Below are 15,928 nucleotides of genomic sequence, written 5' to 3' on the forward strand. Positions count from 1 at the left end.
AATGGGTCTGTATACCACATTATTTTTCCAGCATTTTTTTGTTCTCCTTCCCCAATTCCCCTAATCTCATGAGGTGACCCCAAACCTCCACCAGTACCACACTTTCTCTTTACTTTCCCTCTGTCTTCACCAAATGGTCTTGCTCCTGGTGGCTGCCATGGGCACTGGCCACTCTCCATACCTCATCCCTGTGGTTGGCTTTCTCTGTGCATACAGGCTGTGTGTCGGCAGGTTTATTACACTGTTAGGGGGAGATAGGAGGAACTGCTTAAATCCAGACTCCTTAAAATATCCGCACATGATACTTCCTTTTCAGAGTTACTCGGTATTGATGAGGAGTGGAAACGCGCTGAATTTTTCACATTCAGGAACGTTGGGGGCATCTTGTTTTCACAGTTTCTGGCACCTGACACTTTATTTTTATAAATCTTTTAAAAATGTTAAAAATAAACTTAAAGCACCCAATTCTTTTTTTTTCCATTTAAGGGGCAATTTAGCGTGGCCAATCCACCTACCCTGTACATCTTTTGGGCTGTGGGGGTGAGACCCACGCAGACACAGGGAGAATGTGCAAACTCCACACAGACAGTGACTTGGGGCCGGGATCGAACCCAGGTCCTCGGTGCCATGAGGCAGCAGTGCCGCCCAAGGACATGAAACTTTAAGTTAAGCATTTTCTAATAATCATAATATCCTTTATTCTGTCAAACCATTGTAATTTACACAAAAAGTGCATTAACGTGGAAAATTAAGCACGCTCGAGGGTTGCTCCTCCATTTGAAAGGCAATGAAACTAGTTCTGATTTGAGATTTTCTTTCTTGGGCTTCAATGTATGATTGGCTAGTCGTTCTCAAACAATCACCAATGGCATACCTTGCAAACAGGTAAGGACATTTTTCATTTGCAAAGTGTCTTTCACTTCCTCAGAATGTTGGTCAGCACGTCACCATCAACGCGAGTGTCACACTGTTATATCGTAGACACAGGTATATTGGGCAGCATGGTAGTATAGTGGTTAGCACTGTTGCTTCATAGCGCTAGGGTCCCAGGTTCAATTCCCGGCTTGGGTCACTGTCGTATTGAGTCTTGAAGTTAAAAACTCACCACTATTCTTAGAATTCCCCCTATACCAAAAAGGGTGGATATTCTAAATGGTGAACAGGGATTCTCACTCCCTGACTCCGATGCAGGCTTAGGTGGGTGCTATTCAGGTCAAACTATGTTTTCAAGTTATCTCCCGGTATTACCCATACCTTCACAGAAGAATTTTACCTACTTACCACTTAGTAGCATCGATATCCTGGGCCCTGCGTTGCTAAGTAAGTAAAGTAGGCTTTGTAATAACCACTGTTTCAGGGTAAAACTTTTAAAGTTATTTTATTATTATATTTTTTCTTTTAAAAGATGCAATCACTGTCTTTACAGAAAAGTAAAAAGATCTTGCTTCTGGATCCTGCTGGTTGGTTGAAGAGACCTTCAGGTCCACCTTGACAATCACTCTTCTTTAGCTTTTGGTCTTCCTCAGATATATTGACAGTTTTGCTTGGTTCCTATGCTCTATCTTCCCCATGTACCGAACTGTGAGAGCTGGCTCTACCGGCTGTCCCCTTTCTTAGGGTTTCTATATCTTTCTAACAGTTATTACGTTTTTATGACTTTATTGTAAAGTAACTTTTATTTCACTTGGATTGTAACAGGTACCTTTAATCTAACTTTTTCTAACACGACTAAGTATTCATTTTGAGCATGACCTCATCTCATAGATCTCTGATTACATTGTTTCCTTTGTGATGTTCAAAAATGCTTTGATTTCAAAGGTGGTGTGACTTTTTATTCCTGTCATTTCTATAGTTCTTTTATTATCAAATTCTGTCCCCAGCTCATAATTTTGACTTTAATTTGGGTCTAATTTGTGTTCTCGTAGACACGTTGTCTCCAGCTTCCCATATTCACCTGGTGTCAGCAGAATTTCACTTCTAAACATTTGTCACCTAATTCAACTGAACCTCATCCATTATTTTCCAGCTGCTTACTTAACTTCAATGAAGGTGTGAAATATTGCTTTTAGCTTTATATTAAAGATTCAATTGGTGGTGAGTTTAAAAGACTTGCCTCACATTTAAACATTTGTCACCTAATTCAGCTGAAAATCTTATCCATTCTTTTCCATCTGCTTACCTAACTTCAAAAGGAGATGCAAAACATTGCTTCTAGCTGTATACTAAAATTCACTCGATTGTGACTTGAAAGACCTGCTTGTTTTGTTTGCTAAGGCTGCTTGACTATCTGCTAAAGACTATCTACATTTTACAATTCTCTCCTGGCAGCTGCTGTTAACTCTTCGTGGGATTTTTCCCTACATTCTCTCATATTTCTTGGATCAGGTATTGCCAGACTTCCATGTTTCAAATGACATATCTTTCCATATTTTCAATTACAGTCTGCACATTCTCCCCGTGTCTACGTGGGTTTCCCCCGGGTGCTCCGATTTCCCCCCACAAGTCCCAAAAGACGTGCTGTTAGGTAATTTGGATATTCTGAATTCTCCCTCTGTGTACACAGGATGTGGCGACTAGGGGCTTTTCACAGTAACTTCATTGCAGTGTTAATGTAAGCCTATTGTGGGGGCAGCACGGTGGCGCAGTGGTAGCACTGCAGTCTCACGGCGCCAGGGTCCCAGGTTCGATCCCGACTCTGGGTCGCTGTTTGTGTGGGGTTTGCACATTCTCCCCGTGTTTGCGTTGGTTTTGCCCCCACAACCCAAAGATGTGCAGGATAGGTGGATTGAACACACTAAATTGCCCCTTAATTGGAAAAAATGAATTGGGTACTCTAAATTTATTTTAATAAAATGTAAGCCTATTGTGACAATAAAGACAATAAAGATTGTGTAGATTAGTTCCATAAGACCATAAGATATATGAGCAGAATCAGGGTATTTGGCCCATCGAGTCTGCTCCGCCATTCAATTATGGCTGATATGTTTCTCATCCCAATTCTCCTGTCTTGTCCCTGTAACCCCTGATCCCCCTATTCATCAAGAACATATCTATCTCTGTCTTAAAGACTCTCCGTGATTTGGATTCCACAGCCTACTGCAGCGATGAGTACCACAGATTCACCACCATCTGGCTGAAGAAATTCCTCCTCATCTCTGTTTTAAAGGATCGTCCCTTCAGTCTGATTCTAGTTTCTCCTACTAGTGGGAACATCCTTTCCAAAACATCCTTTCCACGTCCACTCTATCTAGGCCTCTCAGTATTCTGGGTTTCAACAAGATCCCCCCCTCATCTTTCTAAACTCCATTGAGTACAAATCCAGAGTCCTCAAAAGCTCCTCATATGAAAAGCTCTTAATTTTGTGAACCTCTTCTTTATCCTCTCCAAGGCCGGCACATCCTTCCTTAGATACAAGGTCCAAAACTGCTCACAATATTCCAAATGGGGTCTTACTAGAGCCTTATACAGCCCCAGCAGTACTTCTCTGCTCTTGTAATCTAGACCTCTTGTTTGCTAACATTGCATTTGTCTTCCTAACTACCAACTGAACCTGCACATTGACCTTAAGAGAATCCTGAGCTAGGACTCCTAAGTCCCTTCATGCTACTGATTTCCGAAGCCTTTTCCCATTTAGGAAATAGTCTATGCCTCTATTCTTCCTACCAAAGTGCATAACCTCATACTTTTCCACATTGTATTCCATCTGCCCACTCTCCTAGCCTGTCCAGGTTCTTCTGCAGCCTCCCTGCTTCCTTAACACGACCTGGCCTTCTACATATCTTTAAGTCATCTGCAAACTTAACAACGATGCCCTCAGTTCCTTCCTCCAGATCGTTAATGTATACCGTGAATAGTTGTGGTCCCAACACTGACCTCCTGCGGAACACCACTAGTCACTGGCTGTCATCCTGAAAAAGACCCCTTTATCCCCATTCCCTGCCTTCTGCCAGTCAGCCAGGCCTCTATCCATGCCAATATCTTGCCCTTAACACCATGGGCTCTTATCTTATTTAGCAGCCTCCTATACGACACCTTGTCAAAGGCCTTCTAGAAATCCAAACAGATCATGTCCACTGGGTTTCCTTTGTCTAACTCCTTGTACCTCCTCAAAGAATTCTAATAGATTTGTCAGGCATGACTTCCCCTTGATGAATCCGTGCTGAGTCAGTGCTATTTTACCATGTACTTCCAAGTTCTCCGCAGTCTCATCCTTAATAATGGACTTTAAAATCTTACCAACAAATGGACTTTAAAATCTTACCAACAACTGAAGTCAGGGTAACCGGCCTAAAATTTCCCGTCCTCTGCCTCCCTTCCCTCTTAAAGAGGGGTGTTGCATTAGCCATTTTCCTGTCTTCCGGGACCCGTCCTGTTCCACTGATTGCTGAAAGATCACCATCAATGCCTCCACAATCTCATCACCTACCTCCTTTAGAACCCTGGGGTGTTGTCCATCTGGTCCGTGTAATTATCCACCTTCAGACCTTTCAGTTTCCCCAGCACCTTCTCCTTAGTGATGGCCACTACACTCACCTCTGACGCTCTTGAAGTTCTGGTCTGCCACTGCTGTCTTCCACTGTGAAAACTGAAGCAAAGTACCAATTCAGTTCCTCTGGCATTTCTTTGTTCCCTATTACTACTTCTCCAGCCTCAATTTCCAGTGGTCCAATGTGCGTTCTTGTGAGCACTGCTGCCTCACGGCGCCGAGGTCCCAGGTTCCATCCCAGCCCCAGGTCACTGTCAGTGTGGAGTTTGCACATTCTCCCCGTGTTTGCTTGGGTCTCACCCCCACAACCCAAAGATGTGCAGGGTAGATGGATTGGCCACGTTAAATTGCCCCTTAATTGGAAAATAAAAAATTGGGGACTTCAAATTTTTTTTAAAAGAGCACATGTTGAGTCTAAGCCACTTTATACACCAGTGAAGCTCCAGAGTAAGCCATAATGCATTATTTTCTTGGAACGGAAACACCACAGCGTATATAATGCAGGTGCTCTAGTCTTTCGGGCTGGAAGATGGAATTATTTTGCAAAATGAAATGTGGGGTCAGTTACAGTTCATGCAGCTCATCAGAGCTGACAGGTAAACTAACAATTTGGAGTCTATTTTTCCAAGAGACAGAGCTGTGATACAGCATCTTAGATGTATTTAGAATGCCAGAAAAATCTGAGTGGTGGAGTTGGAAATTGTACACATCTTAATTGTAGGAATTGATGAAAAGCATAAAGTTTCCTATAATTACACCTAGCTCAGAGCTGTTCAGTGTTATGATTTAATGGCTCACTGAAACCTCTGAGAAAGTGAGATTTTTAACACATATTGCGTGGGCGTATTTTTATTTGTTCCTGGGACGTGGGCGTCACTGGTTAGGCCAGATTTTATTGCCCATCCCTAATTGCCCTGATGGTGAGCCGCTGCCTTGACTCAATGCAGTCCATGTGGTGTGGCTTCAGCCTTAGCACTGTTAGAAAGGGAGTTCCAGGATTTTAATCTAATGCAATGATGTCAGGATGGTGTGCAACTTGTGGGGCGAGGGGGTTAGAGCTTGGAGGTGGCCGTGTTCCCCTGTGCCCGCTGCCCTTGTCCTTCTATATGGTGGAGGTCTCAGATTTGGGAGGAAGTGTTAGAACCATAGAATTCCTACAGCGTAGAAAGAGGCCAGAGGGCCCATTGAGTCTGCACCAACCCTTTGAAAGAGCACCCTACCTAGGCCCACTCTATCCCCATAACCCCACACATCCCTGGACACTGAGGGGTAATTTAGCATGGCAAATCCATCTAACCTGCACACTTTTGAACTGTGAGAGGAAACCGGAGCACCCGGAGGAAACCCAAGCAAACACGGGGAGAAAGTGCAAACTCCACACAGTCACCCAAGGCCGGAATTAAACCCGGGTAACCACTGTGCCACCGTGCTGCTCCTGTTGAAGGAATCTTGGCGAGTTGCTGGGGTGTGCGTGTGTGTGTGTGTATGGAAAAATAAATTGGATTGGTAAGCTTAAAACCCCTTTAAAGATGACCACCCAATGCTCTTCAACTCTTTTTTTAGGTTACTGTGACAGCTGTCAGAAAAGCTTCAAGTGCATTTTTCTACATCGCTGTCAGAATAAACACATGGTGCATCAGCGAGGCTGATCCATGACTGAGCAGAAAAGGCTTTATTTTTCATTTGGCATTCGCATCTCTAAATGGCATTGTGATCCTTGAAGGCATGATGTGTAAGTTTGTGGACTTAACACAGTGACCGGGGTAGGATTTACTCCAGATGAAACCTATAGAAAGGAGATTATTTAACTGGACAGCGGCAGGAGCCTAATTCTAGCCAATATCACTGAGCTGGGGAACGGTGGAAATCAGCGTAGTTAGATAATGGCTTTGCAGTGATCTGCACAGTCGTGTTCGCATTGGTGATGATGTGATCAAGCCTGACTGAGACTGCGATAATTCTTGATATCTGCTCTTGGGTTTCACGGGTAAATTTTGGCTAGCGAGAGGGCAGCTGGCCCTCATCAAAGCACAATTTAATGAGCACAGGCTCATTAGTGAAGGGGAAATGTACGGATGGAGGAGAATGTGGCTTCCATTTGAGGAAAACCTCACACTCACATTTCCTACAATAGGCTGCTTCAGCCCTGCCTCTTTGTCTCTCATATTCAGTCCATAAGACCTTTAGATGCAGGAGCATGAGTAGGCCACTCGGCCCATCGAGTCTGCTCCACCATTCAATGAGATCATGGCTGATCTGATCTAATCCTCAACTCCGCTTTCCCGTCTTATCCCCATAACCCTTAATTTTCTTACTGATTAAGGATCTGTCCATCTCAGCCTTGAACACACTTAACGGCCCAACCGCTGCAGCCCTCTGTGGTAAGGAATTCCACAGATTCACTATCCTCTGAAATAACTCCTAAGTCTCTTTGTGCTACCCTCGTCAGAAATTCCTCCTCACCTGTGTTAAATGGCAACCCCTTACTCTTTGATTATGCCCTCTGGTCCTAGACTCTCTCACAAGAGGAAACATCCTCTCTGCACCTACCCTGTCAAACCCCCTGAGAATCCTTTTTGTTTCAATAAGGTCACCTCTCATTCTTCGAAACTCCAATGAGTACAGGCCCAACTTCCTCAACTTCTCCTCATAGAAAATCCCTCCATACCCAATATCAACCTAGTGAACCTCCTCTGGACTGCCCCCAACGCTAGTATATCTTTCCTTAGATAAAGGGACCAAAACTGTTCACAGTATTCCAGGTGTCACCTAACTAGTGCCTTGTTTTAGCAAGACTTCCTTATTTTTATACTCCATTCGTTTGAAATAAAGGCCAACATTCCATTTGCCTTCCCGATTACCTGCTGAACTTGCTAGTTTTTTGTGATTTATTCACAAAGATCCCCAAATCCCTCTGTACTGCTGCTTTCTGCAGTCTTTCTCCATTTAAATAATATTCAGTTCCTTTATTCTTCCTACCAAAGTGCAGAACTTCACATTTTCCAACATTATATTCCATCTGCCACGTTTTTACCCACTCACATAACCTGCCCATATCCCTCTGTAAACTCTTTGTGTTATCCTCACCACTTGCCTTCCCATCTATGTTTGTGTCATCCGCAAACTTCCCAATGACAGATGTTAAGCTAACTGGCCCAAGGTTACCTGTTTTTTGTCTCCCTCCTTTTTGCATCAGCAGTTTTCCAATCCTCTGGGACTTTTCTAGAATTTAAGGATTCTTGGAATATTACTAGCATTGCATCTGCTATCTCTGTAGCTACATCCTTTAATATCCTGGGATACAACCCATCAGGTCCAGAGGACTGATCGGCTTTTAGCCCCATTAGTTTCCCGAGTACATTTTCCCTAATGATTGTTATGTATCTATTTCCTCCCCCTTTCATAGAATAGAATTTACAGTGAAGGAGGCCATTTGGCCCATCAAGTCTGCACCGTTCCCACACCTCCAACCCATCCCAGCAACCCCACCCAACCCTTTTGGACACTGAGGGCAATTTAGCATAGCCAATGCACCTAACCTGCACATCTTTGGACTGGGAGAAAACCGGAGAACCCAGAGGAAACCCACGCAGACACGGGGAGAACGTGCAGACTCGGCACAGGCAGTGACACAAGCCAGGAATCGAACTTAGGACCCTGGAGCTTTGAAGCAACTGTGCCAACCACTGTACTACTGTGCTGCCCACCTTCTGCCCCTTGATAGTTGTCTTCCACCGTGAAGACTGCAATGTATTTGTTTAACTCCTTTTTTGATTTGATTTGATTTATTATTGTCACATGTATTAGTATACGGTGAAAAGTATTGTTTCTTGCATGCTGTTCAAACAATGCAAACCGTACATAGGGGAGGAAGGAGAGACTGCAGAATATAATGTTAGTTATAGCAAGGTGTAGAGAAAAGATCAACTTAATATGAGGTAGGTCCATTCAAAAGTCTGATGGCAGTAGGGAAGAAGCTGTTCTTGAGTCGGTTGGTACGTGACCTCAAACTTTGGTATCTTTTTCCTGACGGAAGAAGGTGGAAGAGAGTATGTCCGGGGACCTCTGCCATTTCATGATTCCCCATTATTATTTCACCAGTCTCGTTCTCTAACGGACCTGCGTTCACTTTTTATATTGTGAAAGAAACTCTTGCTGCCTGTTTTGATATGACTTGCTAGTTTACCCTCATTGTCATTTCACTAGTTCAGAAATAAGCACCACTATCTGCTGCTGTTATAATTAACATATTTGAATTATCGGGTTAATTCTCTCACTGCAGATTGATGCCACAAGTGTAGAAAATGCTGCACTTGAATTGGCAAAAGTGATGAGCCAACAGAATTAAACTAAAGGGGGTTTAGTCCATCTGAGGAATAGACTTTTCTTCCCACCATCCAAGTGTTGGCCCAGCTTTGGATGCTCATCAGCACCCCTTTTAATACAGACTGTGAAGCTAACCTCTATTCGGGTGCCTTGGGCAGCACACACTATTCCTTTATTCTGCTCTTAAGCCAAAAGCAGATTTGACAGGACGGAAATCCACGCTGGTACACCCAGTAGTGCTGAGGGAGTGCTGCACAGTCAGGGATGTCCTTCAAGGGCTCATCATCCTGATAAGGTGGATGTAAAAGATCCCACACCACTATTTTGAAGACGAGCAGGGGAGTTATTCCCCCCCCCCCCACTTAGTGTGGCACTCATATCTCTGAATCAAAGGTCCCCACTGTAGGACTTGAGCAGAGATGTTAGTTTGGGACACACTGGAGTGCTGAGGCAATGCTTTAATATCAGAGTTTTAGGCCGGGAATCTCCGTTGCGAGTCCGCCCCGGTGCCCCTGCTCATGAGGACGGAGAATTTGCCGTGCCCTTCGCTGGCTGCTACCTCCACCCCCCTTCGCTGGTTGCTGCCCCCCCCCCCCCCTCCCCCCCCACCCCAGCCACTTGTCAATGGGATTTCCCATTGAAAGTACTCCATGCCGTCGGTAAACCCGCAGGTGTGGGTCTGCCTGTATCAGGTTGGTCCCATTCAGACCTGGGACCCTTTGTCCCTGCCATAGGACCCTATCTTTGTGGCCTTGTTCTTGGCCCCCTGTTGTCGATCCCAGCTGTTTCTGTTCTCTCCCTCCCTCCCCTCCCTTCCTCCCCTCCCCTCCCCCTTCTCCCTTCCTCCCCCACTCCCTTCTCCCCCCCTCCCTCCCCCCAAAAAAGGCATTGGCCATGAAGTGCTTTGGGACATTCTGCATTGGGATCTACAATCAAGGCACAATTGGAAGCATTAAAGGTCCCAGCAACAATCCTGAACAGATACTTGTGCATTGCACACTGGGAAATAGTTAGGCAAGAGTATGTTACAAAGAAGACCCCTTTCCTATTAATGAATTCACTTTCTAAAGCTGGCTCTCTGCAGAGAAAGTTATTTTCAATACTTAAGTCTTTAACTTAGCTATGGCTGGGCCGCTGCCAATGCCCAGTCAAATGCCACTCTCTGGCAGCAAGGAGGACTGGGCACTTCAGTTGCTCTTTTACAGGAACAGAACGCTCATGAATTTGCTGGGGTGGGGGGGCGGGGGGGGGGGGGGGGGGGGGGGGGGGTGACGAGGAGCCCAAAGCCACAGGCAGGAATGGTCATGGAATTTCCTGGTTTGTTACTAATTCCAGTTCGCTCACTTGAGTCGTGGCCTCATGTAATGATTTTTATATGGTATATTAAAACAAACTTTATTACGAACACAGTATTACTAACTTTAATCTCATAAAGAAAATAGCTTACAATTACCAGTTTAAAAATGCTTAACAATACAATGAAACACTAAATCCTAACTGCTATCTTTTTCTCCACTCAAACAAAACCCATCTCAGGTCATTATGTAAGGATTTAGAAGCGTTATTCCATCATGGAATGGCATTGCTGCCACGTCCACGCCCTGCCTTGCTCCACATGGGCATTGTCCAAACCGGGGCAAGTTACTCTGCACTGATTGAATGCACTCACTTACTGCTAGATACCAGGGCCAATGTCTCAGCTATGATTATGACTGATCAAGAATATGGGTCCTTCTGGTCTAATTGCTGAACTCCACGCAAGACAGTACAGTTAAAAACTGAGGGAGCTGCAGAATCCTATTTTATTGCCTTCCCTATAATTAAAATTAAGGCAGAACAGCAGGAAATATATTTATTTTCAATACTGTTATTTTTTTTTCAAGAAGGAACGCAGGTTTTTTCCCCCCTAAGTAGCTCATGGGAAAAGTGGCACTTTTTTCCAGCAAGACTCAAACGCTGACATTTGCCTCCCATTCCATGCACCATTTGGCCTTCGAACACAGGGCTAATTGCCTTGGCTAGGCACATGTAGTTTGATAAAACACTCATAGTTGGCAGGGACAGGAAGCAAAGCCCCTCAGTCAGACGCACAAAAGCTAGTAACAGCAAATAAGCAGGGTTTTGGCTCCTTGGGGAGGAGCAGCTTCCTCTACAGCAGCGTCCTGTGGAATAAAGCAATTGATTGCAGAAACGAAGGCAGAATCTGGAGAAAAGGCCCTCCCTGTCTTTGGACATCTTTCACCGATTCCACTCAGCTTCTCCAGATCACAGCTCCCCAGTGAAAGCCTGCTCGGCTCAGTGTTTTGCTTTGTGTGTTATGAGTGTTACCAAGGATTTGGACTGCACCGAACTGTGCAGTTTTTGGAATGTTGTGCTCAGAAATGACTTCTTTTTAAAATAAAAACGATAAACCAGAAATCTGACATCTTACAACATCGTCTTTCGAATCAGAATTTAAGCTGCCTGTTCAGTTCTGGGCAGTGCGAAATGCGACATTTTACTCAACTTTGTTTCAACATGATTCACATGTGAGGGATGAAAAACTGTGTTGGTGTGGTTCAGACTGTATACGGCTTTCTGCCCGCATTTTGAAGGGGGAGTAGGAATGATGCTTCTGTTAGCCCTCTGGTTTATATGTACAATTTGTCGCTCCTCCTTTACCCTCAAAGCCCGTACAGTATTTCGAAGCCAGCGGCTCAGACCAGCCCATAATCTGACCTCCCTTTCTGGCATATATTCTGTTGTTCTTAGTGGCTATGGCACGCTCTGCCAGACTCTGTGTGGTGAAAAATTAGCTCTTGATGTATTTGATACAGAACAAAAATCCAAGATCACACATGTGCAGTTGCGAATAATTTTAATAAAAAATTTAAAGTAGCCACTTCATTTTTTCCAATTAAGGGGCAATTTAGTGTGGCCAATCCACCTACCCTGCACATCTTTGGGTTGTGGGGGCGAAACCCACGCAAACACAGGGAGAATGTGCAAACTCCGCACAGACAGTGACCCAGAGCTGGGATCGAACCTGGCACCTCGGCACCATGAGGCTGTAGTGCTAACCACTGCGCCACCGTGCTGCCCAGTTGCGAATAATTTTGGGAGTGAGAAAAAAATGCACAGGCCCAGAAACATCACCATTGTTTTTCTGGGTATATGCTTAACCCACCGATGAAGCAGACTAGCTAATCAGTACAAGCGCCTGTTGAATCCAATTATTCCTGCTGTCTTCCATCCCAAATCTCTCTCCCCCCCCCCCCCCGCCCTTTCTCACATCGCTGTGTCACAAATTATGCCCTGCCTGGGGTGCCAGTCACTGAGGCCTAGCGTTCCGTGTGAGCCTGCCAGTCTGTGAGTCTGAGTACTCCTCTCTCTCAGTAAACCTCTGTGAGAAGCTTACCAAGCTGCTCTTAAGTCTCCTTTGTCTTATGATGTGGAGATCAAGGAATGATCTTTTCAGTAAATTTTTATTAGGAAGCAAAGATATCACGATGAGAACTCCAAATGTAATCTCCTTATCCAGCCCCATGTCATATTTTGAACCTTTTTAAGGTACAGCACTAACTTCAGTTGATGGTTATAAAGCACAGTGGGTGTTGGGAAGGAGAGGGCCCATTCTATCCCCTCCTTCAGCCAGGAATGTAAAGCCACTACGAGGGGAAACACAAACCGCACAGCATTGCATACCAACGTGAAAGGAAAAGATCAGCTGCTCGATCGTGCCTGCTGACCAGTAATGTTACAGCTTAGCTTCAGTATGCTCCCCACCCACAAAATCTCCACCGAGAGGGAAGGAAACAGATTTTTTAAAACTCAGAGCAATTCAGGGAGAGAAAAATTTCTGAAAGTTTCTTTCTCTGAACTCCAAAGGTAATTAGAACAAGTCCCAGGAGACTATACCAACGATATCCCAACAAGACTCATCCAGCTGACGTTTTACTAGTTAATTCAGAGCATTGATTCCAAAGATGCTCCATGCTGGAACTTGCATGCATAAATTAACATTTTAAATTAAAATACAGTACTGAAGGGGATATCTATTTTAACAATCTCTTCTGAGGTATGTTAAGCCACCTTTATCATTTGTAAGCAAGCTACATCAGGATAAATTGTATTTTTAAAAATTGTATTTTCATCTTAGCTTGTTCCCAATTTGAGGATGGGTATAAATGCTGGTCCAGCAATGTCTCAATTTAAAAATTCTCCCTATTTTTAAACCCGTCCATGGCCTCGCCTCTCCCTATCTATGTGTCTACTCTGGCCCCACAATTCTCTAAGATCTCCTCCAACTCCTGCTTCATCAGTTATCTCAATTTGAATCAAGCCATCGTTGGTGGCCATGGCTTCTGTAGCCTGAACCCACAGCTCTGGAATTCCACCCTTAAACGTCTGCACCTCTTCTTTTTCCACCTTTAAGATACTCTTTTGACCCAGGTTTTGACTTGGTGCCAAATTTTGATTGGAAGTGAATCCTGTGAAGTGTTTTGTGATTACATTATAAACTCTATAGAACTGCAAATTAATGTCAGTGCAGTAAGGCACTGGGATTGCCCTGGTGATTGAAGCCTCAATTTCAAGATGGCAATCTTACACGCCAAAGAGGTTGATAAAACATTCTCAAAAATAGCCAAGGCACCAACTGTCCCAGCAGGATATGGATATCAAATTGCTAAGCTTGTCTTAAGTACATTTATCAAGAGTTCGAAGTTCAGACAATATTACTTACTGGTATCCTGAGTTGAAAAACTGACACGCTTTTTTGTCTCACTTGACCTTAGCCACCTGGAATTCTGGGAGCTGACCTTCAGGAGCAGGTCCTTCCTCTACAAACAGGTGAGTGTGAATTGCAAGCAGCCTGAAATATTGCTGAATAAAAATAATAGTCAGCATCCTTTTTCATGCAATGTAAGTTTGTTGTTCCTTTTAATATTTGGTAGATAATTGATTCTGTCTTGAGGGGTGTAAAATTAAAAGCTTCAATAACATGCCTGTTTTTTCAGCAATACTAAAATGTAATAATGATTTTTTTTAAATCTCAAAAAACTAAATTTATCTGCATTTGTAGAATTCCTTATCCTAACCCTAACCCTAACCCTAATCTTGCTGCAATAATCCGTCTGGGTCCTTCGCTCGTACCTGCTCTTTCTAGGAATCAAAGAGGCAGCCTCTTTAAAAAAAACTGCTGTTCAAAAGAGGAAGAATCTGAGAGCTAAGCTTGTCTTGGAAAGCTATATAAATAAACAACTTTAATCCTCCCTTTAAAACTGCCTGGACCTGTCAATCAAAATGTTTTTAAAAGGCAATGGTCAGTGAAATAGAATGTATTTTCAAAATAAATTTGGAGTGCACAATTATTATTTTCCAATTAAGGGGGAATTTAGCATGGCCAATCCACCTCTCTGCACATCTTTGGGTTGTGGTGGTGAGACCAACGCAGAGGTAAAATAGAATGTAAACAATGCAGTTTAAAACTTTCAGGCTCCTAGTCATACAAACAGGCTTGAAAAGGTTAATGGGCAATGAAATTGACTGTGAAAAAAACACTTCAAAGGATACCACCATATAAAGGGAATACATTTACCTTCCATCTCACAGATCTTTGTACTTGATATGCTGACAGACACTTCAAAGAGTTTAAGGCTGCAGATGGGAAGACTTTCATTTTATTGTCAGAGAACATTAATTTTGAGATGCTGACAAACTGTTTAAAAGGTTTATTGGCTGCAGATGGGAAGAGCAGCCAAACAACCCCCAACCCAGGAAAGACCCCCAACCTGAGCCCCTCCAGCCCAGCACAAGCTTCCCTGACCTCCATGAAGAACCCCGGATCCTTAGGACGACCCCTCGGAGTGAAAGTTGGCAGGTTGGCACTGCCAAAGGATAGCACCTGAAAGGAGGAACCAGGGGCTGGGGGGATCCTTGCCAGGGATTGTGCCCCGATCTCTGAGGAGCGAGACCTGTCTGAGAGATTAGGTCTGTACCTCTCAGGTCCAGCGAAAACCCCGATTTGCCATTGAAGGGCACAGAAAACCTGATCCTGGGTAAAAGATTTTCTCAATGCCATTGAATGGCGCGTCGAGTTTGCTCCTGGCGCAAGCAGGAAACACTTGGGTTTTCCTGCTGCCGGGAGCACTTTGTCTCCGATCGGGAGAATTGCGATCAATATCTCAGCTATGACTGCAATACACTCCAATGTATTTTGCAATATTCCTGCTTTCACAAACCAGAAGATGTCAGTAGAATTTAGTGTAATGTTGATAACAAGTGATATTAGCCATATTTGGAAAGACTTGTATTTACATAACATTTTATCACAGTTCCCAGAAACAAACAGCTTCACATACAATTAAGCACTTTCTGGAGTGTAATGACTGTTGACAGCTAAACAAATTCCGCCATTGTTTTACACACAGAAAATCACACAACCAGTAATAAGATAATTGACCAGTTAATTTGGTTCTTCATGTTGGCTGAGGGTTGAATGTTGGACCAGGACGCACTGATTACCACCCATTCCTGGTCTGTCGGCATAAAAATCAAGCTCCCTGTTCTTCTTTGAATAGAGGTCACTTAATATTCAGATGAGTAGTCAGGTTCTTGATTTAACCTTTAATCTGGGCAACAGCACAACCAACAGTGCAGCAGACCCCAGTACTGCGCAAGAGTGTCAGCAGGAGTTTGGAGTGATGCATTTGTTGGCAGGGAGCGTGCAATGTTTGACGTCAGCTCTACTCATGTGCATGTTGCTATATTTATCTGTGTTAAATCACATCTGCCACTAACGAGTCCATCGCCCAGTGAATCACGATCTACTTGTAATCTAGTTTTAGCATCCAAGACCCAATCAACCATATAAATCTTTGTGTTATCCACCACATAGTCCTCATGCAACCTTTATTCCTTTATCATTGATAAAGGACAGAGCAATGGGCCTGACACCGATCGTTGCCCCAATATATAAGGTCCCCATGCTACCAACAACATCAACCTTCTGATGAAGGGTCTGAGATTTCAACCAGCTCCTGATTCAGTCCAGGAGCTGCCTGCCAATCCCCCACGACACGGCCGATTGTGTGGCACCTTATCAAAGGACTTTTGAATTACCAGGTTCACAATGTC

At 44.0% G+C, this 15,928-nt stretch overlaps 1 protein-coding gene across 4 annotated transcripts in view; it reads left to right on the forward strand.

Annotated features, from left to right (window-relative positions):
• Positions 1 to 15,928, forward strand: part of pusl1 (pseudouridine synthase like 1) — a 103,411-nt gene that overhangs the window by 71,445 nt on the left and 16,038 nt on the right. For all 4 annotated transcript variants that reach the window (XM_072478220.1, XM_072478223.1, XM_072478222.1 and 1 more), the window contains one exon: positions 13,588 to 13,642. In XM_072478220.1, coding sequence (XP_072334321.1) covers positions 13,588 to 13,642 — 55 coding nt within the window. The remainder of the gene's footprint in view (positions 1 to 13,587; positions 13,643 to 15,928) is intronic.

Source organism: Scyliorhinus torazame, chromosome 16 (assembly GCF_047496885.1).
Source record: "Scyliorhinus torazame isolate Kashiwa2021f chromosome 16, sScyTor2.1, whole genome shotgun sequence".
Classification (NCBI taxonomy): Eukaryota; Metazoa; Chordata; class Chondrichthyes; order Carcharhiniformes; family Scyliorhinidae; genus Scyliorhinus; species Scyliorhinus torazame.